This window comes from Stegodyphus dumicola, chromosome 3 (genome assembly GCF_044657685.1).
Source record: "Stegodyphus dumicola isolate Sdum_Otavi_A_Nest chromosome 3, ASM4465768v1".
NCBI classification, from domain to species: domain Eukaryota; kingdom Metazoa; phylum Arthropoda; class Arachnida; order Araneae; family Eresidae; genus Stegodyphus; species Stegodyphus dumicola.
This window is the reverse complement of record NC_140770.1, coordinates 25,990,985-26,017,606: the sequence shown is the minus strand read 5'-3', so window position 1 is coordinate 26,017,606 and position 26,622 is coordinate 25,990,985. Positions and strand designations below refer to the sequence as shown.

Here is a 26,622-nt window from a genome sequence, read left to right as displayed (position 1 = left end):
TCCCTTAGAAATTCCGGTACTCTTCTATTATCGGAACCGAATTTAGAAATGTACTTATGCAAGTAAGTACGCATGTATGTGCGTATATGTGTATATGTACACACATACGTATGTACATATATACATGCGTATTTGAAGACGTACATCCATACACAAATGCAAATATACACACATTTCTGAATCCGGTCCCGATAATAGAACAGTACCGAAATTACTCCACGAAGGCATCTCTCTTTATAAGCAGATAACTCTTGCATGCTTTGAAATGATGAAATAAAACAAATTCACATAGCAATTAAAGTATCGCAATATCGAAAGATTTCGGATTTACACGGGAATGTTTATTTTGGTCGTCTCTCGGACTGCAACAACTAATCTTCGTCTACTTAAACTGCAAAGTATTCCACACAAAGCTTACTACAGGAAGTGGACAATACCTGTACTGCCTTCAATAAAGTCTTTCTGGCAGTTAATATCTTCGCCAGTATGAAGAAAATACGTGAATCTGAATAGAAGAATTTTCTTGCATATGAACTTGCTCTTGATGTTCTTTATTAAGTTAGATTAATATGTGTATTGTATTATTCAAAACTCAATGCATTGTTATTGCAAAAATCTGAGCATGTCGAAACTTTATTCTTGAAACGGTGGTACTGTAGTTTTATCACATCATCCGTCTGATAGTGTAATTCCAATTTTGTTCTTTTTCAGATGTTTTAATTCACACAAATCTTAAAACTGTTTAAAATTTTTATAGTGAAACCAAATGCTCCGTTAAATGCAACTTTTAGCAAAGTCACCGCTACTTCCCTAGTGTTTAACTGGAGTTCTCCTTCAAATATGCAATACCTTGCAGTTCCATCTGGAATTGAATATACAGTCGGTTACAGATTGGCTGCAGATCCAAAATCTTTTAGGGTACGTATGTACTTTAAAATATCTATCTGCTTAGATATATTAGTTGAGTTGTACAGAAATAATGCATGCACTCTAATTTCTTTAATGATATTTAAGAACTTTACACGTTGCGAATGCGTAACCTCTTGTAATTGATGGAAGTTTGCCATATGCTGCATAAAGCTTTAAATATGTTGAATACAGGCTTAAATTATCCACGAAGTATGAGAAACTATGGTAAATTTGTTACCATAATTTATTGGCTCACCAAAGGGTGAGCGGTAAAGTTGCTGAACACTGGTAATTCAGGTCAGGTTTCCAATTGCGACGAATGGGCTCGCTGCGTGGGCCTTCTCATAGGTTTTTCCCAATGTGTAAAGTGCATATTAGTCATTAAGAAATTTAATCTTTCTTTAGGGTGAATAGTCCCTTAGAAAGTCCTCCACCAAAACATCCGTCTTCTTAGGTAAGTAGCTCTCTAGTGCTTTGCCATGAACACAGAAAACAAACCAAACAGTTAAAATAATTTATCATTATCTGCATTAAGTTACTGTGTACGTGCTTATTTGTATATGTGTTATCGTGAAAGACCGAAATTGGAGAATGCCGACTTTCACCGGAGAATATCAACATTCACCAAATACGTCGGTTAAAAGACCGAATATTTCACTACATTCTTGTATATTCGGACCCTCACCGGTGTATGTCGACAATCACAGATATGCTCTGGTGAAAGTCGAAAAGAGAGGTCATAAAGTGCCATAATAGTTTAAGTTGTTGCAATAAATAAGATTTGAGTCACATAATTTAGTAAGTTTTTTATTACTGTTATTTTATTTTCTCCTTTAGAACGTACTGTATAATTAAGTTTTTAACTTCTATTATTTTCCTTTCTCATTTTGAATGTATTGTGTGTTTTAGGTTCTCATGTTCTTAAGTTCTTATTTCAAGTTTGAAGTGCGTTTATTCGCGACTGAATTACGGAGAAGAAAATATTATATTGTTATATGTTCAACATTCACCATTAGTACATGGTGAATGTCGACATTGACCGGTGTAAGTCAGAAATAAGAGTATTTGGAAAATATTTGTTGACATTCACCGGTGAAAGTCGACATTCTCCAGATTTCGGTGTTTCACCGTAACATATGCATGATGATGTGCAAAAAAATTGGTTTGTTATTTTAACCCACTGACTTCCAATTTCTTTTCTCTCAATTTACGTTTATTTCTGGGTGTATAGATTGACAGACTCGAAATTGGAATATAAATAGAATATAGAAGGAATCTGTCATGTGAGGATCGACATTCAAGCAGCCCTCGCCGGAAAGTAAAATTCGCTTTGACAATTAATAGTTAGTAAATATATTCTAAAACCTTTAGAGAACACGACAGTACAGAGGAGTTGGAAATGATGTACATAATGACATACTGGCGTTTTGAAAATGTTGAAATCTTGACACTCGCATAAAGTTTACTTTTTCTCAGAAATAATACTCTTCAGCTCATTCATTTAACGACTACTACTCAGCAATACGTGAAAAAGCTTGAAATGTTTAGAAAAAATGTAAACAAGTAACCATTGTTGCCAACCTAATTAAAGTTACCAAATTTCAGCACTAAGACATTCCCAAACGGGGATCATGGCAGTTAATAGGTTAATACGCGATAAGACGCGTGACGCAATATGCCACAAATGTATCGGTTTACAAAGAAATGAGATGCATTCATGGACCTTATAAGAAATAGACTAACCCAAATGGATTTTCTCCCGCGTCTGAGGCGTTCCCGGTTGTCACCTTGATCACATCCGAGCAGTAGGGACGACTTCCAGAAATTTAACAGGAGTTGCCTATTGCAGCGCGTATAATTGTCAAGAAAAAGCTGGTTGTAGTGCCTCCTTTCACAAATTAGAATTTCTACGTATTTTTATTTTTGAAATTGAGATCGATTTTTAAAAATTTACCATATTTATCCAGCATAATTAACGTTCCAAATAAATTATAAAGCTATTGCATGCTTTCAGGGCTGGATATTTTTTAGCTTTTCCTATGCTGTAAGAAAATTTGTAACTACTTCTTTTAGAAAATAAAATTTTAAATCTGAACTAATAGAAAATTTCAAACAAGCAATTTTCTCTTGCAATGTTTATGCTTTTTATTGGTGTAAATACGAAAAAAATTAAAATATTTAAAAACGAATTTTTGAAAGTTTTGTTTAAAATTCTAAATTGTGCTTTTTTAAAACTAAAGATGAGTATTATAGCACAATTTCTATAAAGGAATTTTATTTCAATTATATTTCATAATACATCATAGTGATAAACACTTCACTACTTAAAAATTTTTTATACATTTAATTCTAATATTAAACTTGTATTTAACCGTAATTAACTTTGCTTGAATTTTATAGTGATCATTTTTTAAAATTAATTTTTAGTTCTGCATAAGACTTTTTTTTATTTAATGTTAATTTAATTTATTAACGCAAAGGGGTGCTACATATGTTTCTCGCACTGTGACAAAAACGACAGTATTTAGAGCCATCAAATTTTAAATGTAATCCTCCACCCGAACATGGGCATCTCGACGGCCGAATTTCGAATTTGTTTTAATCTATTTCATATTTTGTAAAACTTTAACGGATTTTTGATTAACAAACTCAACGAGTTCAGAGCGAGCACTGTACGGAAAATAAGTTTTATCTCCAGTGCGGAAATTCTAAAGATATTATGCTGTTTTCAAATGTACGTGGTTTACGGGCGAAGAACATGATATTCAATAAATATAGGTAACGCCCAAAACGTTAAAAAAAGGTTCCTTTTGGGCGTAATATAAAATCTGAGTGCTTCTAGATTTTATTTTACCCTTTCCCCCCCTTCATTACACTCAGAAAATTTTATGCTTCGAATTTTATAAATTACTAAAATAAATAATTTCACTTTAATGTTAATAATTTAATGATCATATAATCAAATAAATGATTGTTTTGTAATGTTATTATAGTTTTGAAAATAAGTGCCTGAAAATGGTTATTAAATTACAAAAAATTATCAGATCTTATTTATTTTTACTTTATTTGTACGCAAAATTAAGTTCATAAAATTTGTGAGGCCCACCAGCGGCCGAGCGGTAAAGACGCTGAACACTGGTAGTTCGGTCCGAGGTTCGAATCCCGCGAACGGGCTGGCTGCATGGGCGTTTTCGTGGTTTTCCCCATGTGTAACGTGTATACGAGCCAGTTTCCGTTAGAAAGTCCTCCACGAAAGGCATCCCTCCCCTTAGGCAGATAGCCCTAGTGTGCTTTGCCATAATTAAATACACCACACACCACACCATAAAATTTGTGCTTAGAGTTTTTATCATTTTACCAGAGTAAAGATATTTGTACAAGAATTACGCGTGAAAAAAATGCGCGAAATGCAGTAAAAAGTGCTTTAATGAGATATATTAAAATCCTATTTAAAAAAACTGACTTTCATAATCTCATCACTATACAACATATCACATTTAATAATTAAAGAGTTGTGATACAAACGCCATAGGTTTCAGTGTTAAAGTAAACCAGATCGTCCCAACTCTTTCTTGCCGACATGTCGGTGACGCACGCCCCTCCCACTGGGTTAGTCTATCTCTTATAAGGCCCATGGAGACATTCTGATGACATTAGAGATCACGTGACTTATGCACAGCTAATGTAAACAAACAATTCAGATGACCTCAGAGATCGCATGACTTATGTACAGCTAATGTAAACAACAGTCATTCTTCCTCTTCATCTCTTGCGGAATGTATGTGATTAGAAATCGGTTTCTTTCATTTGTATTTGAGTGTCTGTTGCGTTTATCTCCTACCCTAAGTAATCAAGAATATTTGAGTTAAATACTTGCAGCCATGATTCCTCAATTTAAATCAAAATAGTTATTTCTTTTTTATAATTAATCTTTTTTAAGCAGTTTTACTTTCGAAGATGTCCAATGCTTGGAAGAATTCTGTGAATGCAAACTCATTTTACTAGCTCAAAAGTTCAATGATAAAACGATTTTTTAGTTTCAAAGAAATATCTTTACGGGCAAAACGCAGACTGTTTCATAATTCTAATAAAATTTAGCGAATACTGTTATCGAAAATGAATCTTTCTTAAACAAATATTCTTCCGAAAGAGGAAGGATCTCGCCAGTGATCGAGAGGTAAAGTCGCTTAATGCTGGCAATTTGGTCCGAGGGTCGAATCCCAAAGAACGGGACTCGTGAGTATGCACTGAATGGTGCATGCTTTTTTGTCTTTATTATCCGAAGTTTTCAAAATACACAACCTTTTGTTTGCCGCAATATAGCCCCCATGGGTTTTGTGCCAAAAACTCTAACTAACCAACCCAATAAACGGGCTGGCTGCATGAGTGATCTTGTGGTTTTCCCCGCGTGTAACGTGTATACAAGCCATTTCCCTTAAAGCGTCCACCAAGAAGGCATCCCTCTTTTAGGCAGACAGCCCTCGAGTTCTGCACAATAGTTATACAAACCAAATCAAACCTAGAACGGCTCTGAAAAGGCCCAATCCTTTCAAAATCTTAAAAGTGGGACATGACGTCTATTGATTCATAGGATATCCCAGATCAGAAATATCAATGTTATTGTAAATGCTCTCAATAATATTACACTTCAACGACATTTCTGTTCTTAATACAGAAAAACATTGGATTACTAATTTTAAAAGATTTTTAAAACTGCCAGAGTATAAGCCTCTAGACAAGGAAAAGTTTGCAATCCTTCCAGCAAGCTTACAACAAAACTTTCGCATTGTCCAAAAAGATATTTGATGAGCTAGAACAGCGGTTCTCAACTTTTTGACTAAAGCGAACCATCTAAACGAAAAAACTCGGTACCACCGCTGCATTTTACAATAATTATTTTTTAGTTTCTCATTAGAAATATTAAATGTATATTTTGCCATTTCCATAACCTGCTGGCATATTTGTAATAGATATGCACGCATAAAAAATATTAAATTAAAAATTGGTTACCATTTTAACTATTAAAATTTAAGTTACTATACTGTTGCGTGCGTACGGGTTCGTTATGAAATGAATGCACAAGTCCGATAAAAAAATGAACAAAAATTTATTATTATCACAACAAAAATGCTTAAATTTTCTCAAATTATCATGCAGTATTACAATATCTCACAGTAGTTATCTTTTAACTACTCAAATATCCAATAGAACGTAATTCAAAACAGCTAAAGAACGCTAATCCGCGAATTCGCTACAATCAACAAGAGCAGTTTTCTAAACAACAAACTAAGCAAGCAACTACTACGAACTGAGATGTTTTCCTCCTTTTATAAGATTTTAAAATCACGCGCTAGAATTTTCCAGTACTTTCTAGATTTCAAAAAGAGATATTTATTTATTTAACGCACGCGATCTTGTATTTTTAATTTTTCCGGCTTAGCTTTCTTTTAATATTCGTCACGCGCTGCACTGCGCGAGAAATAAAACCATTTAATTTATAATTGAACTAACATTAGCTTTTTAAATAGCAAATTCGTAACACTGCCCCCTTTCCAAGGACTGCACGTCCCGGGCAGTACAATCCCTGGACAGGAAGCTAAACTTACAACTGTGGCATAAATGCATTAATAAGCATTACATTACTATAATAAACAACATGAACAATAAATGCAATACATAAAACAAATCAAATACTAAATACACATTTATAAACGAAAAGGACCATGTTCTGATACTATTTACAATTATTTACATTACGTACTATGGCCATAGTAATGAGCTAACCTGTCGTAAGAGTTCGAAGACTCACGGATCCGAACTATGACGTCATTTAGCCTGTTTAGGATTGTGTGCGAACCATCCCAAGGTGACTGTAAATCAGGCCTGACTCCTTTTCGTCGAATCGGGTTCCACAACCACACCTTGTCTCCTTCGTTGGATCTATGTCCAGCAGCTCTCGTGTTGTATCTGGTCTTCACTTTCTCCGTCGCCAAGTTCACTCGCTTTCGTGCGGAACGGTGCATCACTTCAAAACGGGCCTTGACATCTTGGATGTGTTCCTCAGGCGATGAAACAGGCGGTCACAAGGCAGACGAAGGTCTCGACCGAAGAGCATCTGAGATGGAGAATAGCTGGTAGTCTGGTGTTTCTTTTCGACCCTAGCATGATTTCGGCTGTTTCTCGAGCTGGTTCTTTCGGACAAAGCGTCGGCATTTCCAGGTGAGGATCCCTTCTTAGGATGGATAGTCATGTCTTCAGATCCTGAAAGCAGTTTTTTGTTTTTCAAGTCTAAGGAAAAATTGTATTTCCTTAAAAAGTCCAATCCGAGTATGCATGGATCTGTAATATCTGCCACATATGCCGTGTGATGGTAGGCGGCACTTCCAAACGTGATTTTCACGTTTAACTTCCCAGCTATGTCGATCTTATCACCAGACGCAGTCTGAAGGGTAACACAGGATGGCGTCCAAATAAGTTTATCTTTAAACTGTTCAGCTAAATCTTTCCTAATGATGGTAACATTAGCTCCTGTGTCAATGATCATACTGCAAGGAACTCCATCGATATTCCCATTGATGGACAGTCCGTTATTGTTGCCACTCACTGTATAAATTTTAAGAGCTTTAAAACAAGGTTTTTCACTATCTGGCAACCTCCGTTCCTCGATATGGTCACTAATTTGTTTACTGCGTTGTTGCTGGGAAATGGTCTTATTTTCCGTACCTCGGGGTGTTCTGCAGTTTCTGCGTATGTGGCCTTCAACTCCGCAGTTCCAGCACTTTAGAATTAGTTTCTTTTCACTTCTGTTCCGTCTCAAGCCACTGACTTGTCTGGTAAAATCATCTGCTTTATATTCCGTACCCTGGGGTGTTCTGCAATTCCGTCTTAGGTGACCTTCACTACCACATCTCCAACACCTTATAGCCACTTTCTTCTCGCTCCTACTCCGTATCAAATCTTCGACTTGTCTGGCTAAATCATCTAAACGAGCCATCAGTTGATCCACTGGCTCATGGACTCGCACAGCTCTAACTGGGTAGCGATCTCTACTAGTTGCTTGCTGGGCTGCCTCGAACTTCATGGCGTACAACAGAGCGCTTTTTATGTCCTTTACATCTGCCATTCGAAGAGCTTTCTGTATTTCAGTATCTCGGATGCCGTCGATAAAGTATTGTAAGGACAGGATTTCCCTTGTTTCTGTCGGGCATTCCGAAAAGGCGAGATGGGACAGCCTTTCAACATCCGCGGCGAGCTCCTGAAGTGTTTCGGTAGGCTTCTGTTGACGAGATTTTAATTGGAGCCTGCTGTAGTCTTTTAAACATTTCTCGCCGAAGCGCAGCTCCAATGCGTCGGATAGAGCTTCGAAATCTAGCCTTTGATTTTCGGGAAGCGTCTGCAGGATATCCGCTGCGTCTGCTCTCAGAGAAGCGGCGAGATGACAGGCCTTAGCTTGCGAATCCCACCCATTCGCATCCGCAACGATAGAAAATTGTGTCCTATACACCTGCCAGGAGGTCTTCCCATCGTATGTAGATAGTTTCAGAACGAAACGAGCAGGCATCGATAAAAATTTGAAACCTTCAGAATTGTTTCCTACCGTCGCTATGCACTTCTTTAGGCTGTCAACGTCTTTGGCGACGGCAGCAGAAACCCTATCATCAATTTGTTGTTCGACGGCAGAAACCCTCTCTTCTATATGTCCAACTTTAGTTTCAACCGCGTCTATTCTGTCTTCCATAGCCTCAAATTTATTTTCTATTACGCAGGTAATTTCTCTTTTCATTTCGTCCTGACCTGCTTTCATCTCATTTTTAAGGGATTTCATCTCTTCCTTAACGGATTCCTGGCCCAATTTCATTTCTTCTTTAACGGACCTTTGACCAGCATCCATTTTCTCTTTAATTTCTTCTTTAAAAGATGTTTGGCCAGCTTAGATCTTTTCTTGGAAAGCAGCAAAAGCAGTAATGAGTTGTCTCAATTGTTCTTCCATCGCTCTTGTTATTGGCATTCAAATCCCACTTCTGACACCAAAAATTGTTGCGTGCGTACGGGTTCGTTATGAAATGAATGCACAAGTCCGATAAAAAAATGAACAAAAATTTATTATTATCACAACAAAAATGCTTAAATTTTCTCAAATTATCATGCAGTATTACAATATCTCACAGTAGTTATCTTTTAACTACTCAAATATCCAATAGAACGTAATTCAAAACAGCTAAAGAACGCTAATCCGCGAATTCGCTACAATCAACAAGAGCAGTTTTCTAAACAACAACAAACTAAGCAAGCAACTACTACGAACTGAGACGTTTTCCTCCTTTTATAAGATTTTAAAATCACGCGCTAGAATTTTCCAGTACTTTCTAGATTTCAAAAAGAGATTTATTTATTTAACGCACGCGCTCTTGTATTTTTAATTTTTCCGGCTTAGCTTTCTTTTAATATTCGTCACGCGCTGCACTGCGCGAGAAATAAAACCATTTAATTTATAATTGAACTAACATTAGCTTTTTAAATATCAAATTCGTAACAATACTTTAATTCTAAAATTCATTGTGAAATTTGGGCCTGTTAAGAGAAATCGGTTTCTTTATGTACGTCCTGGGTTTACTGCGGTAACAAAATGAATTTGCAGCCTTTAAGCTCCTGTAGATAAGGACCGCATTGGTACCCTAGTGCAAATCACATGCATTTCTCAAGCTAAGCAATCACTAGTGCAGCACAATGGGGACAAGTATTATTGTCGATTAGGAAGAAGGTATTCACGGATTACACCTTTAAATGACTTCACATTAGGATCAAGAACTTCATCTATGTATATTTTAGCATTTATTTGTTACTGCAATGGTAAACAACTTTATCAAAAAAAAAATGTATTATATAAAAAAGACCATGAAATATGCCAATCTCTTAAGAACAGTGACGTGATAAATACGATGAAAAATTGTTGCCAAACCCAAATTTCTAAAAGAATGAAACTATTCAAAATGATGCGATTTCAGCAAAAATCTATCAACAATAAGAAAGGAAAATTGTTGCCAAAATCTTATTTTTAAAGATGTGAGAAGTGTACTCGGAAGTTTCATTTAAAATTTTTTAAAAATGCAAAATATTATCATCTTTCCAAAATTTTTTTTGTAAAACAGTCGCAAGGATAGAAGTTTAACGTTTCCAAAAATCAAAGAAAAATAAACTGTACATTTTTTAACAAACTTTTTCAGAAAAAATCCCGTTGAAAAGGTGTTAAGCTCGCTTTGTTAAATAAATTCGTATTTAATCGATTTATTGAAACACTAAATTTATTTTAAGTTCGTAAAATGGCAAAGTGCCTACGTTTCATGACGATGTGAAAACGGAGTGTGTAAAATCTCGCTTTGCTATAGCCCATTATGTATCAAAATGACGCGATTTCGTCACAAAACGTAAAATAAAAAAAATTAGAATTCGAATTTAAAAAAAATCGCTTCGAGGTACACTGGCTCTTGTCTAGATGCACCTATGTACCAAATTTCGTAGCCGTGGGTCTGTTAGTTTACGCGCAAGCAAAAGACACACACACATAGACTCTTTCTTTTATTATATGTAGAGATTAATGATGTCACATCGAAACAAAAGAATACAATTTTGTAGCTTAAGTGACAATGTTGTAACGTAGTTATTTTCTTGTCACTTAACTTTTTTATTGTATGTCATGAACTTCCTACTGGAGATTTGACTCAGTGGTTCAACATAACGTTACAGGATTTCGAGTAAAAGTATAGTTCAACATAATGTTAAAAAATGACAATTTAATAAAATTTATTACTGTTAATTTTAAATTTTAGTTATTAACAGAACTCCTATGAAGCGTTTTCAGTAATGCTTACTTTTCAGTTTAAAGTGTGAAATTCTCGTATTTCGTAACTAATGAAAACTTTAAACACGGTTGTCTCAAAAACTTCGAGTTGTGCTAGTATTCACGCGATATGAAACACTTTTTAACAGACCTAGGTATCCTGTAAATACAATAAATTTTCTGTAAGAAAAGGCTATAACGATATATCTATCGATTTGCTATAACGATATATCTATCGATTTGCTTGAAATTAAAATTCTCTACCTTATTTTAAATTATAACTTAACTAGAAATGTTTCTTTAATATGTAAGAAAAGGTAGTACACCAAGCACGAAAAACGAGACAGTTCTGTATCTCTCATTCTATTGGACCGATTGTCAAAACTTTAACTTGCATTTACAATGCCTCGAAAGATTTATATATAGCGTTATTCTAATATAGGTATTTTAACCCAAATCGGACTTTTTCTGAAATTACATACCCATCTTGCTTTTCCGTATTTCGATTCTACGACTCAAATTATGTCTAGATATTAAATTTTTTAATTTTTGGTGAGATATTTATGCAGAAATTAAAAATTACCTTGGCGCATTTTTTCGTTTTGCGCCAAGAATAATTCACTTGGCGGAATTTTTAATTTATGGCAACCCTCGCTGTGCATGAGCGGGAAAAAAGGTGCATCATTCATTCTTTCAAATAATTTTAACAAAGTGCGAAATCACACTTTGCCGTTTTATCGCTCATAACAAATATGCCAAATTTCGAAACGCACAATTATGCAAATTCACGTATCTTACGAAATTTTGAATAAAAAGCTAATATTTTGCAGGTATGCTTAAAAATGCATCTACTTCAAGATGATGAAAAAAATTTTACAGGTTATGTAGAAATTTTTTCGAAAAATTATTTTAAAATGCAAATTTTGAAAATAAATTTTAAAAAAAATCTGCGAATTTTATTTAGAATAAACCTAAATTTCGAAATGCGAAAGGAAGATTCAAGTAAGTTTAATAAAGATATCAATAAATATATATACCAAATTAAATTAACATGTAGGAGCTAAATTTTAAGAGCTAATTTTTCTGAAACTACTCGTGCGATTTTTACAAAACTTGACACTTTCGCATGGTATAATTTTCGTCTTGGAATCGAAATATGAAAAAAAATTAGTATGTTATTTCTGACAAAGTCCAATTTTGTATCAAAATACCTATGTTGGAGTAATGCTATATATAAATCTAATATATATATATCCTAAGTCGTGCTTTTGAGAGATGGAAAACGCAAGTTAAATTTCCACAATTGCTCCTTTATAACGGGAGACATAGAACTGTCCTTTTTTTGAGTTTCTGTGCAAGGTGTGGGAATTTTTCTAGCATTTTATATACTCAGATCCACAATATAGACTAAAAGTTACTTTTAAATAATTTATTAGAATGTAAGTATTAAATGAAATTTATCTTCATCGTAGATTAAAAATTACCACAGCGAATTTTTCTAACGTTTTTTCAAAGCATTGTCTCGACCGAGCGGTGCAATGCAAGATTTTTACGAAAACAACTATTAGGGTAATTTTAGTATTCTAATTTAATATTTCTGTGAATATTACTATGCAGAATGAGCCCACCAACAGCAGAGCGGTAAAGCCGCTGAACTTTGGTAGTCCGGTCTGGGGTTCGTATCTCAGCGTAACGTGTATACGAGCCAGTTTCATTTTGAAAGTCCTCCACGAAAGCATCCTTCCCCTTAGGCAGATAACCCTCGAGTGCTTTCCCATAAGCAAGTAAAATAGTCGTTATGCAGCTATGATTCAGTACTTTTTGTTTTCGTTTGTAATTTTGTAAGAAACTTTAAGCTATATTTTTTGTAACTTTACTTAAATTAATTCGAGATCTAACTGCTGATTTATATTTCAGGAAGCAAGAGCTTTCTTTCCAGAAGTAGCAGGAGGTTTTGTAAAATATAGTCGTTTGAGACCGTATACGAAGTACGAATTTGAAGTTCGTTCCAAATATGTTTCGGACAGTGAATTCATGTGGAGTTCTTACTTGACTGTTCCTGTGAGAACACTTCCCGACGGTACTCATATTTAGTTTATTACATGCCTAAATATATTCTTTCTGACTTTTTATTACTTCGCTTAAAAGGACTAACTGCCTGTATGCGTTTATAGTAGTAGCAGAGAGGCTCTTCGCATGCTTTTTGTAGACGATTTTTATTGTATTTACAAAAATATTTTACCTAAAAATTTTGCGTTTTAAATGTTCTCTTTGATATGCCTTGTTCTTCCCTATATTTCCACACCTTAATTTCGTCGAAAACTGAAAGTTGATGTGGTGAATTGAGAAAAGACAACAGAAATGTATATGATTACTTATCACGCGTTTAGACTGAGAAACCCTGTTAGTAAAAAGTCTGCAGTGCCTTTTTGAAACGTTATTTTGCTAATACTGTGATAAAATGGCATCGAAGTCGAAAGAGTTGGACGTTAATGTTAAAAACGTGATTACTCAGCTCAGAAATGAGGGTCTAACTTATCGTGCTACAGAAATACAACTGACCATAAGTCTATTTACTGTTAGAAGTGTTGTTCGACGGAATCGACGGAAAATAAGATAAGTGGACGGCCTCGAATATTTTCTGCAAGGGTAAAACGTAGCATTATCAAAGAGGTTAAGAGAAACCCAAGTGCATTCCAGTTAGCCAAAGATGTTGCTAATACTTCGCATAAAACATTAGTGTACAGACTATACAGAATGTTGTACATGAACTTAATATGAAAGGCCAGTTAGAAAGATGCCTTTCATTTCTGAAATAAACATGAGAAAGAGATTAGATTTTTCAATATCTCATGTGAATTTAACAGACTAATTTTAGAATAGTTATTTTCTCAGACGAATCAAAGTTTAACTTTTCCGGGAGCGATATGTGGAGAAAGACTAGCTTCGAAATGGAAAAACATTTAGCACCGACTGTGAAATGTGGCAATTCGGGGCTGTATGGCAGCACACCGCCCCAACAAACGGAGCTGGTAATCTGTGCTTCATTGATGGTATTATGACAGCACGTACGTACATTGACGTATTGCGCCATAACTTCAAATTCAGTGCCCCAAAACTTGGCTTAGGACCATCATTCGTGTTTCAACAAGACAATGACCCTAAGCGTACAGCGAACCTTACCTAGGAGTAATTACTCTAACGCTCCTTGCCAGTTAAAGACACCGCCTCAATCCCCTGACATAAGCCCACCAGCGGCCGAGCGGTAAAGTCGCTGAACACTGGTAGTTCGGTCCGAGGTTCGAATCCCGCGAACGGGCTGGCTGCATGGGTGTTTTCGTGGTTTTCCCCATGTGTAACGTGTATACGAGCCAGTTTCCCTTAGAAAGTCCTCCACGAAGGCATCCCTTCCATTAGGCAGATAGCCCTAGTGTGCTTTGCCATATTTAAATACACCACCAATCCCCTGACATAAATCCAATTAAAAATTTATGAAAATTTATTGAACCTAGAAGTCCGGAAACATAAAATTTCGTGCAAAGATGAACTTAAGCTTACACTCCTGCATGAATGGCACAAAAATCCCAATAGACTTTTCCCAATAGTACAATGGTTTTCTCTATGAGAAATAGAGTAAAAAAAAAGCTGTTATAAATGCAAAAGATATGAATACAAAGTATTAAATTTTGTTCCCACATTTTTGCTCACAGCCAACTCTATAATGGCCTTGAAGCGCAAAAGTCACGTGATCGAGATGGTCGATGTGTTGTTGTAGTAGTGTATGGTTGTGAATCCGTGGTCGCGGAATTTTTAGATGTATATTTTGCTATTAAGTGATTTTAAATCACTTACGCTAAGGTAAATAATATTTTTATCTATACTTCGTTTTATACTTTTTAATTTTTAGATTTATTTGGAAAAATTTGTAGCTGTTCTCAATCCTATTCAAGTAATTTCGTTTTAACATAACATCGAATACGTTAGTTTGGACGTTTCGCATAGTGTTGTTTTGAATATTTGTTTGGAATAGTACATTAGGAATTCCTTATTTTGATTATTACTTTCTAATGGCATATTTGACATTCTGTCCCAATAAAATAAACTTTATCACCACAAACATTTCAGGCATTAATAACAACTATAGATGCATTCATTCAATTGATTCCATGTTTGTTTCGAAACTATGAAGCTGAATACATATTGTTAGGAAAATTTCAAACTGATACTCCTGAATCACGTTTTGAAATGTATCGGCAAATGTCAGGTTCAGATTATTAAATAAATGACCTACAATTATTAGAAAATGAAGCTTCGTTTTATAATTTCATCATCAAATATGAATGTCTGTTTTACCAGATTATGATGAGGATTCTATCTTTATTTTTGCGAATATTAATTGATTATTCAAATTTACTTATTAATGATTTTTTTTATAGAAACTGTTTTCTTTTGATATTTTAGCAGTGCTAGTTTGTTTCAGGTTATGATGCCATGAAAAAATTAAGGGTGATGAAATGCAATATTTGCCAGGAGTTGTTGCAAAGTACTCATTCAGTAGATACAGCAGATGATATTTTTGGTTTTCTTAAAGAATTAGATAAGGGGGAAATTAAAAATTTTCCATCTGAAGTTACTCTATTATCATCTTCAATTGTATATTTCTTATTGGGTGAAATTCTTAAAAACATGGAAAACGCATTTCTTATGTCAGGAAAGCAAATGGATATTTTATATAAGTTATCTTGCATACGGTGAGTACACTATACAGTTACTTTAATTTAACAGATTCTTGCACTTGTGGAATGACTTTACAAACTCGGTTAGAAAATATGTTTGATAACTTGTAAAATAATGTTAAATAATTATACAAAATATAAAAATGACAAAATTAATATAAAATGTTCATATAAAAATGTTAAAAAATGTAATTAATTTCAGTTAATAACTCAATTGTTTATTCTGATTTATGCTTTGTTTCTGCATATATTATGTATAATATGTAGCATGTACGAGTATGTATATGGTACATCTCCAAGTTTTATGAATTTATTTTTAATAGTGGTATAGGCCTGTAATTTGCGGAAATCACTTTAAAAAAAACCAAGCCTAATCACTTATCTCTTGAATGGTTTGGAAAAAGTGATTCAACATAAAATTAGAACTGGTACAAATAGATGGCTATCCTTTTTTATGAATGCAATTAGCATTTAGCTCTTTGAAATTATCTTGAAAGATTTATGTATAGTATAACGTGCATGTAATTTCGTCTTTATATTCAAATTTTCTAGCATTTAAGGAATTTTTAATTCATTTTCCTGTTTCGATAAAATTGAGATATGCAGATTTTATTAGTGAATGGAGTGAAGAGAGATGACTATGGGTATTTGACTTCTAAAAATTTATATAGCTGATGCGATGGTAGCGGCATGGAGTTTTACAAAATAATTCTTTCCTTAATATTTATTTTACTAGTATGAAAATCTAAAATTTGCATCCATAAATCTATTGAATTCCCCCCTTATGTGGATTTTATATTATTTTGGCAATAAATTTGATTCAGATTACATAAATGAATTTCATTTTTATCAAAATTACATAAAGTTCGCATGAGGTGATTCTCAATGATATTTTTAGTTACATAAACGAAGTACAAATTGTTTAAAAAATGATTGAAGATATGCACTTTTACCGCCTGTAAAAATATTGCACTATGAAAAATTTAATGTTAATCATACGACCTACTCACATTATTAATTTTACTTGTATTTATTTTAAGACAAACTACTCTTTTCGGTAAAGTTTAACTCCGGGATTATGGTAAAGAGAAAGAAATCGACTATTTCGATCACGTGACCTTTCTTTCCTTGAATTCGCTTCAAGGCCATGATACAGTCGGCTGTGTTTTTGCTGTATGATCTTGCAAATACTCTTTTGACATGCAAATATTACGTTTATGTTGTACATTTTGTGTAAAAAGCATATTAAAATTAGTTTTATTAGATTTGTATGTTTATTACCTCCTACGTTCTTTGTCCAGCTAAAATTTTCAAGCATTTCCTTTATTAACTAGTATGATCAATTATTGCCAATACTTTTTTTACCCACTGTAGGTAAAAAGACAGAAAAAAGCTTAGTAAAGGTAAGATCAGACTGGTAGACTGCGAGGTCAGCGATAGCATAAAAAATCTTAACAAAACCTTTTGGATGACCATGTTTCAGATTTTATTATTTTTTAATATCTCAATCTAAATAATTATTGGTAGACTTTTCTTACCGAAATTTGCAAAGATCCGTTGTGTTAAATTTGAAATGTTATATTTCTCAAGAACTGCATCTGATTGTTATTTTAACCCCAAAAGGCGTTAGCTCAAAAGGGCTATTAATTTCGCTTCGAGATTTTGTGGCGTTTCCCTATTAACAGCGTTCCACTTTTCAAATTGTTGCCTCCAAATATTATTGCCCTGTATTATATTTAAAAATTAAATGGAGAAAAATCTGCATAAATGTATGTATATTTCTGGCAGCATACATATTTTGTATGTTTCTCGCATTGTGATAAAACAACGGTACCTCGAGCCATCAAATTCTGAATTACGTACGTCTCCACCCGAATATGGGCATTTGAAAGCCCGAATTTGAATTAGTTTCATTATCTATTTCATATTTTGTAAAGTATTTGAGTTTTTGATTAACAAACTGAATGATTTCAGAGCGAGCAATGGCAACATTGTACGGGAAAAAAAAATCTGATGTGTACACCACATGACTTCCTTGTACGGAAAATTAAATTATACGCATTTTTTCTTGCATTTTATTTAAATTTATTAGATTGAATTAAACCTACTTCGCCGACAGCGCATAAACCACAATAGCATAAATGCTTTCTTTAAAATTCACTTTGTTTACCATAGCGACACTCTGGCGCTAGGTTCATTAACAGTATTATATTTCGTTCATATTATAACTCAGAATACACAAAATGTATGTCATTTAAAGAATTATCTAATCGTTGCCACATGTTCTATTCAAATATTATAATGAAGTCGAACTATGTATAAAAGAAATTAAGCAAAGAAAACAAAGAGATTTTTTTCAGACGATTGAGTATTTCTCATTTAATTCAGTTCTCACTTTGGGAGAACGCAAAAATACATAAAAACTCAAAATATCTGTATTAAAAATTACGAAGTAAATCTCAAACGCTTATTTCCTCGAAAAAATTCCATAAAGAATTAAGCATGATTTAATTGGCAATAATAACTGAAGGCGTTATCTTTGTTTTTGCGAAGCTAAGTTTCTCTAGATTGGCAACAAATCGACTAGTCTCCTGTTTCAAATGTAAGCCCACCAGCGGCTCAGCGGTAAAATCGCTGAACACTGGTAGTTCGGTCCGAGGTTCGAATCCCGCGAACGGGCTGGCTGCATGGGTGTTTTCATGGTTTTCCCCATGTGTAACGTGTATACGAGCCAGTTTCCCTTAAAAAGTCCTCCACGAAGGCATCCCTTCTCTAGGCAGATAGCCCTCGAGGCTTTGCCATAATCACACACACCTGTTTCAAATGTAAACATCAATGGTCGCCATTATAAACAGGCTTAGCGGCAATTAAACAACCTTAAAATTGCTGATAATTCTAAAAATATTGCACACAGATTTACTAAAGGCATAAAATCCTTAACCGGAAGATAAAAACAACATAATTCAATCATTTTTAAAGCAAAAAATGTACAATTTACAAACATGTAAGAGTAAAGAAACTGAGATCACTGAGCCGGGTAATAAAGTGGATATATATATGAATATATTTATATACGTTTGGTGCGGCCGATTGCAACCAAAATAAGAGGTGCACATCTACATGTTACAGCAGTCCTATATACAAAATTTCAACGTTCTGAGGCTACTCGTTTTTGAGTTATGCGAGATACGTACGTACGCATGAACGTATATACGTTCGTACAGACGCCACGAAAAATTCTCTTCAGAATTCATTTTAAAGCAGTTTTATAATTTTTTTGAAGGAAAAGAGTATTTTGTTCTGTCCTTACGTACAGATATCACGCAAAAACATCGTTAAATTGCATTCGATAGCGGTCAAAATGGATATTTTCGTTAAAATATGCTGCCTGAAATTTTTCGCGATTACAATACTTCCTTTTTACTTCGTACAAGGAAGTAAAAACGAAAAATTACCTTAATTATTACTTTAATTAGTATAGCGTGCGAGAGTGTGGATTGGAAATTCTAAAGATATGCTGTTTTAAAATTATTTTGTGATACTGCTGTTGAATTGAGTTTATGGTTGAAGTGCCAAGAGCATGATATTTAATAATTAAAAGTAACACACAACTTTTAAAAAATCATTTTGGACGTAATATAAAATCTGAAAACTTTCAGATATTTTTATATTTTATTTTAAACTAACCAAGTTATATTTTCTAGTTCCCTACTTGAGACCAGAAATCACAAATTCTTCATTTATTATTGAAGCTACTGAAATCACTAAAATCTCACCTGACATTAGAACAGTAACTCTTTATTGGAAGGTAAGATTTTTCAGTGTCCTCTATCTAAACTGCACAATCCCTACAATTTCAATTTTTCTCTTTTAACCTTGAACATTTTACAGAGCATACCTGCTGCTCACGAAAATGGACCAGACTTCCAGTATATGATTAGAATTTCATCTCAAAACCGGCTGCAAAGGACGGCCTCTGTTGGCAATGAAACATCTTATAGTTTTGAAAAATTGAGAGTGAACTTATGCTACAAGTTCGAATTATTTGCCAGCAATAGTGTTGGGCCTTCCTCCAATATTTCAACAATAGTTATTGAAGCAGATAAACGTAAGTTCCTTTTCTTAGTTTATTTGGATTTGTTAGAAATTCTGATAAAGTGATATTCTGATTCTCTTGGGCTGCAAAACTGGCATAACTCGAAGAATCCACATTTTGAGTTATGACCGTTTCATACATTGTAAAATCGTTTTCTTCGCGGCAGCAGCACTATCCACGTATATTAGCGCAGTACGGCAATAAAAAGTGGCTATTGTCTTTGTTGCATTCGTTGGTTTCTTGCTTAGTTTGACTGCAATACCGACATTTCAGTTTTTGCCAAGTGCTTGGCGAGAGCGCTGCACGTTCTGTCCATCCATATTGACCATTCTTTAGTTGTTCATCGAAATCGGGCCACATATATGTTACATCTCATTAAGCCTATTTAATTACAATGCCTATAATTGGACTATTTCTTTTAAAAGAAATCGATTTTAAAATTTCCGGCTAATCTTTGGAATATGGTACCAAGTAGTTTGCCGACATTTTGGCAAGGCGATAAAGGTTACTAGCTAGGACTTTAGCAGTGTACATGGATTAAGTCAAGAGTGTGCGCAATGCCATTTTTGTGCAATTATGGGATGTTTTTTTAAGTGAAAGTAGGTCGACGTGTACATGGATACCGTGTATGTGCAATTCTTAAAAACGCGGCAAGCAGTGGGCAATTCTGCACTTTCTCCCAATTTCGCACCTAATCTTCGTCGTGATTAAGCACTTTTGTTCCATAAAAGTTCTAGCATAAGCGTAATTCGGCTAGCAGATTGTCAAAAAAAAAAAAAAAAAAAAAAAAAAAAAAAAAAAAATTGAGTTAAAAAAAAGCCTTAACTTCGTGAAAACGAAATGGCGTCCAAAAAAATAGCAGTTTGCTGTAGCAGGGTTGGTCGCCAAATTTTCGCCAAAAAATCGCCAAGTTACCATAATTCGAAGATTAACCAAATTCCAATGCATCTAGACGCAGAAAATTTTGCAGTGCCTCCAAAAAGTAGTACTGAAAGCTATGATTTTTTCAATATATCAGAACAAGTTTGACGACAATTTTGTTGCTGTCATAAAGCTGTTGTTGCTGGCGATTAGTATAATGTTATCACTATAGTAGTTCGTTCTCTTAAACAAGACCACTATTTAACAATTCAGCAAGGAAGGCCAGACATGCACAAATTTTTGAAATTGTCAGTTCTGTGTCATTGTCAGTCGAACGATATTCAAAACAAAGTTGTGTCTTTGTGCCATTTTCAGTTCTGTGTCATTTATAATGATAGTTAGTTCTCACGATCTGGACAGTTATCAGTTTCTATAGGTTTTTCGTACAATCTGTCAACTTCAGTCTTCTGTAATAGCCATTTCGAAGTCTGACAATGGTTCTAGTTATAAGCCGATGTCCATTGGTGTTATGGAGCTGGTGCTTTATTGAATGTTCCTTCAATATGTATTTAGCCACTGCATTTGCACCCGAGAGGATGACATATTTTGAGCCTCTTTTGCCAGTTTATCTGCTTTCTCGTTAACTGTGATGTTAACGTGCGTTGGCAACCATTGAAGAATGCAGAATTTGTCAAACTTCAGAAGCTCGTTTAGACGAAAGTGGATGCCCCTGATGATCATGGAGCTTCCATCCAGGATTGCTCAACGGTCCTGAACACTTTCGCTTTAGCGATGTCAATCAGTTTCTTTTGATTGCATAGTTCTAGTAGGTAAGTACTAGTTTAGAGTTCTTAGAAAGCCTGGAATAGTGTGTTGGCTCTTGGAAGATGGAAAATTTGTTGGGATTGACGCTGATAACTGCTCTAATATCTATCAAATTGCACAGAAGATGATCCTTTTAGTCTAGTGCTGCTATTATGGTTTTCAAAGGTTCTCATAGCTAGGTGTTCTGGTACTTGCTTTGTTTTTAAGATTTATTATATTATACTGTCTTCTTGTATTGTTTTTAATTTATTATATTATAGTATCTTCTTGCTTTGTTTTTAAAATTTATTATATTATATTGTCTTCTTTTTGCTGAGGGCCTTTGAGATCACATTCCTAACGATTTGCCACATTCATGACGATTCAATACCAAATTTGACGATCGGCAAGGTGCAATCGCCAGCAAGGCAATACTGACCTGTTGTTTAGCATTTTGAAACAATCTAAAATCGAATTGCAAAAATAAGTTCTATTTTGAAACTTATAATAATATAGGTTACTTTATGAAAATTGTTTACCTTCCTTTGAATTTTGGTCAAATGATGTATCACTAAAACATTTAGAATGTTATTTTATAATTCTATGGTACACGTCACAATGTAGTACCATTACTAGTTTAAAGGGATTTGAGTCCCGAAGGACTATTACTTTCGTTTTGGCATTTTGCGTCGGACTCCTATAAATGTCGGTTCACTTTTCAAACTGTTGCCACAAAATGTTAGTCCTGCATTATATTTTAAGAAATTAAATAATGAAAAATCTGCATAAATGTATGTATATTTCTCGCATTGTGATAAAACAACGGTATCTAGAGCCATCCAAATTTGAATGACGTAATCCTACTGGGAATATGGGCATCTAAAATCCCAAATTTGAAATTTGGAATTTGTTTTATACCGATTTCATATTTTCTAAAACTTTAACGAATTTTTGAGTAACAAACTCAACGATTTAAAAGCGAGCAATGGCAACACTCTCCAGCGCGACGAACTGTGTATCGGAAATTCTAAAGATATGCTCATTTTAAAATTATTTTGCGACATTGCTATTGAACTACATTTTACGGTTTAAGTGCAAAGAACGTGATATTTAATAAAGGTAACACACAAAACGTTAAAAAAATAGCCTTTGGACGTAGTAATTTAAAATCGGAAACATTTCAATTTTCCTTTTTAAATTTAATTTCTTGTCTCTAAATGTTTTAATAATTATGAATCCCTTGAACATCCGTTGTAGCCGAATGTAATATGAAACTAATTATTAAACATTAAAATGTATAGCATTTTATAATTATTATTAACTGAACTCATTTGAAGAATTTTAGAAATACTTTCCCTTTAATCCATCAGTTAAAGCAAGCAAACTTAAAGCGTTGAAAATTTTATTTTTCGCGTTATGCCAGTATTACAGATATACGCAGCGAGTTGTGAAAATTACCTCGCGTAAAATAAAAGGGAACTTCAGAAATGTTTCTAAAAGGAGAATGGTTAAATATTTAAACCTGTTAGACTATGAAATGCTAATTTTTATATCTAAATTATGAATATTAACTTTTTGCATACTTTCATTAGAATTCATGTACTCTGCTGGGAAAAAAAATCTCGCAGTTCTATTAAGCCCATTGAAGAAATTCAGCTTGCGTTTTTCATGCCTCGAAAGCGCGACTTAGGATATGTATTAGATTTATATATAGCAGTGTTCTAATAATATAGGTATTTTGATACAAAATCGGACTATTTCTCAAATCGAATGCCAATCTTTTTCCATATTTCGATTCTACGACTCAAATTATGCCAAACTGCCAAGTTTTGTAAAAATACCACGAGTATATTTTAAGAAATTAGCTCTCAAAATTTTAGCTCCTCAATGTTAATTGAATTTGGTATATAATTATTAATATCGCTTTTTATTAAACTTATTCTATTCTTCCTTTCACATTTCGAAATTTAGGTTCATTCCAAATAAAATTCGCCCATGTTTTATGATTTATTTTTAAAATTTGTATCTTTAAATTTTTTTTATAAAATTTTCGAAAAACATTTTGAATTATACCTCTAAAATTTTTACCATCGTCAAGTAGATGCATACCTGCAAAAAATCAGATCTTTTATTCAAAATTTCGTAAGAAATACGTAAATTTACATATTGGCGCGTTTTTAAATTTGGCGTATTAGATATAAGGGATAATAACGTCAAATGTGGTTTACGCGCTTTGATAAAATTTGAGAGTATGAACGATGACTTCCCCTCGTGTAGAATAAAAAAAAAAAAAAAAAAAAAAGGAAAGGAAAAATAGGTGGCAGTAACTTAAGTAATTCGCCAAATGAGCACTTTTGGCGCAAACTGAAAAAAATGGCCAAAAGTAATTTTTTTTATTTTTACCATAAATTTGGAACCAAATTTTCCGAATTTTAATATTTGGGTATAGAGTCGCAGGATGTAAATATGGAAAAAAATTGGCATGTCATTTCAGAAAAAGGTAAGTTTTTGTGTCAAAAATACCGCTATTAGAATAATGCTATATATAAATCTAATATATAACCTAAGTCGCGCTTTTGAGAAATGAAAAACCCAATTTGAATATCGTCAATTGGCTCGGTGGAATTAAAGATATAGAACTGACCCTTTTGCCCCCTCGCAGTGTGGCATATGTAAATTTATCTCCAGTTAGCAAATGGTCTTATTTGTAAAATGCTTAATTTATATCTATCGATAGTTAAACACAGTAATTTATTTATCGTGCTACAGGGTACTACGAATATTTACTTTGATTACAGTATTTGACTTCACTAATTGAACTTCGCACGCTGTAGTTCTGATAACACTTGCCAACACTGCCTACGTACGAAAATCCTCATCTGTTTGTAAGCTCGCCCTGCTTATAAAGCAGCTGAGATAACAGTAACTTCAAAAATTGTTAAAATATAAAGCTTTCCCAGACTTCACTTTCTTCGGTTGTAAAAATATGCAGTTATTTGAAATATATTAAAAAGTAGTCTCAAAATTAATGAAATAAATTAATGAAGTAGCCAACACACATTAAAGGCTTAAAAAGCCGATTAGACGTATATCTGCAGTTTAGCAGTGAATGCAAAGGTTAAGCCATTAACTGCCAAATTTTTTTTCTCACAATTTACATTTATTTCTGGATGTCTAAATTGAGATACACTGGAAATGGGAATATATATTGAGTTTGCCCGTGAACCCGAACTGAGAATCTACATTCAAGTAGACCTCACCGGAAAATAAAATTTACATTGACAATAAAAAATTAGTAAATATATTCTAAAACAATTAGAGAACGCGGCAGTACACAGGAGTAGGAAATGATGTATATAATATGACATACCGCGTTTTGAAATCTTAACTCTCAAATTTTATTTCCCACAGATAACTCTCCAGTTCACTCATGTAACAATTAATACTCAGCCACTCATTAAAAAGTTTGAAAAAGATTTAAACAACAATGTAAAAAAGTAACCATTGTTGCCAACGCAATTAAAGTTACCAAATTTCCGCTACTAAGACATATCCTTAAATGGAGATCATGGCAATTAATGTATTAAAAGAGCAGATTTGTTGAAAAGTAAGGAATGCACTTAAATAACCTAGCAAATGAGGAAAAAAAAAGTTGTGCAGTTCCGAGACACCATCCAGCGTTAGTTTTTATCTTGATTCGAACGGAATTCAGGGGCGTAGCTAGAGGGGGGGGGGCATCTGTCCCCGGCGCAGAATCCAAGGGGCGCCAAACTGGTGTTACGACATTTTAGAATTAAATCTTATCCATCCTTGGCAAGCAGTAGGGGGCGCGAAATCTACAGTTGTCCCTGGGCGCTGAAAACCCTAGCTACGACTCTGCAGAAATCCATCATCGCAATGCCTTGTTTTTTGAAATCTACTTCTTGACTGGCCCATGCAGTAGTTTGGACATCCAAATGAAATACCGAAGAAGACAATCCCTGGAAACTTATTCTCAGGAATTGTCGCGTGTTGCATTTGGTGTTTCCGAATTCAATACGGCATTTTTATGGAATAAAAATAATTTATTGTATACTTAAGCATTATTGATTCTACAAATGTATACCAATTTTGTTTTAGTGATTGATGGACCCAAGGAAATCATCGTGCGTTCAGACGGAAGTGAATACAATATTCGCTGGAAAGCTCCGGAAATTGCAGTGAAATTTTACACTTTGTTTTGGTGTGAAAGAGCAGTGCGACGTCGTGGAGGATGTGTAGGTTCTCTGGAATGGTTGCATCTATCAGAGACTAAACACGTTCTCAAACTGTCTGATAGCAAGCTTTATCAGTTCGCGGTGTCTGCAAATACCGAAGATCGGACATCAGGAATGGTTGAGGCTTCTTGCCATTTTACTAGTGTTAATGTATTTTCCTACGCACCTCATATTTGTGAGCGCTTGATACAAATCATTTCTGCGAACCCAAGTCTTAGCTTTTTATACATATGAACGAAACGGAATTTCATTCTATGAAAGTTTTATTCTTTTATTCTGAAGCTTTAAAAAGATATTTTAATGTGAATGATTGAATTTTTATTCCATATTTCTCAAATAAGTAATAAAAATCTTACTTTAGTTCTTTTCAATTGTGATTTCAAATTTTTTAGACTACACATTAATTCACCTCGCTTTTTAAATGATACTGGGAAGATTTCAAATGCTTTTTTAGTAATTACCTATTTGTTTAGTAACGGCTGTTAATGACAAGTGAAACTTTCTGCAGTGTATTACTAAATGTTATAAAAGTAATTTTAATTCATCTCCTGTTCGTTGTAACATAAATTTTAACAATTTGATGTGATTATTACTGTAACTTTCTCTGAATAAAAACATCAAAAATCAAATTATTAGAAATTTATTTTCTCAAGATGATGCATATCAAATGCCAGTCCTCTTTTATATGAAACTAGCGGAAGTACCTGATGTCAGTTAAGTTAGATTCAAAATAATGTATCTAATAACAGAGAACGATACATCTGTAATCCTTCTCTAATAATGATGCAAAAAATACGATTCATAATCATACATATTTTAGTTTGATGCGATATGAAACCGACATAAAAAATTTCAATGAAATTTCAAATAAAAAAAATAATTCTCTTTCATATCAGCAACCAAGGCACGCAGGTCTTAATGATTTTCGTCTTTCTAATCAAATGGTCATAAAAGCTAAAGTTCCATCCAATATTTCACATACAGTCGCTCAAACAATTGAGGATACACTTTACTTTCATTTCATATTTCCAACTTTCAATGGAAATAATACATTAACTAGAAGAGAATGTGTTTTTGTTTTCACACGCAAGAAAAGTGTTAATTTACAGTAAAAAATAACGA

At 33.9% G+C, this 26,622-nt stretch overlaps 1 protein-coding gene across 1 annotated transcript in view; it reads left to right on the top strand.

Annotated features, from left to right (window-relative positions):
• Window positions 1-25,871, top strand: part of LOC118182251 (oncostatin-M-specific receptor subunit beta-like) — a 47,312-nt gene extending 21,441 nt beyond the window's left edge. The window contains exons 4-8 of the mRNA XM_035351571.2: window positions 758-918; window positions 12,665-12,827; window positions 19,188-19,291; window positions 19,375-19,591; window positions 25,364-25,871. Coding sequence (XP_035207462.1) covers window positions 758-918; window positions 12,665-12,827; window positions 19,188-19,291; window positions 19,375-19,591; window positions 25,364-25,734 — 1,016 coding nt within the window. The 3' untranslated portion in view covers window positions 25,735-25,871. The remainder of the gene's footprint in view (window positions 1-757; window positions 919-12,664; window positions 12,828-19,187; window positions 19,292-19,374; window positions 19,592-25,363) is intronic.
• Window positions 25,872-26,622: the final 751 nt, after the last annotated feature.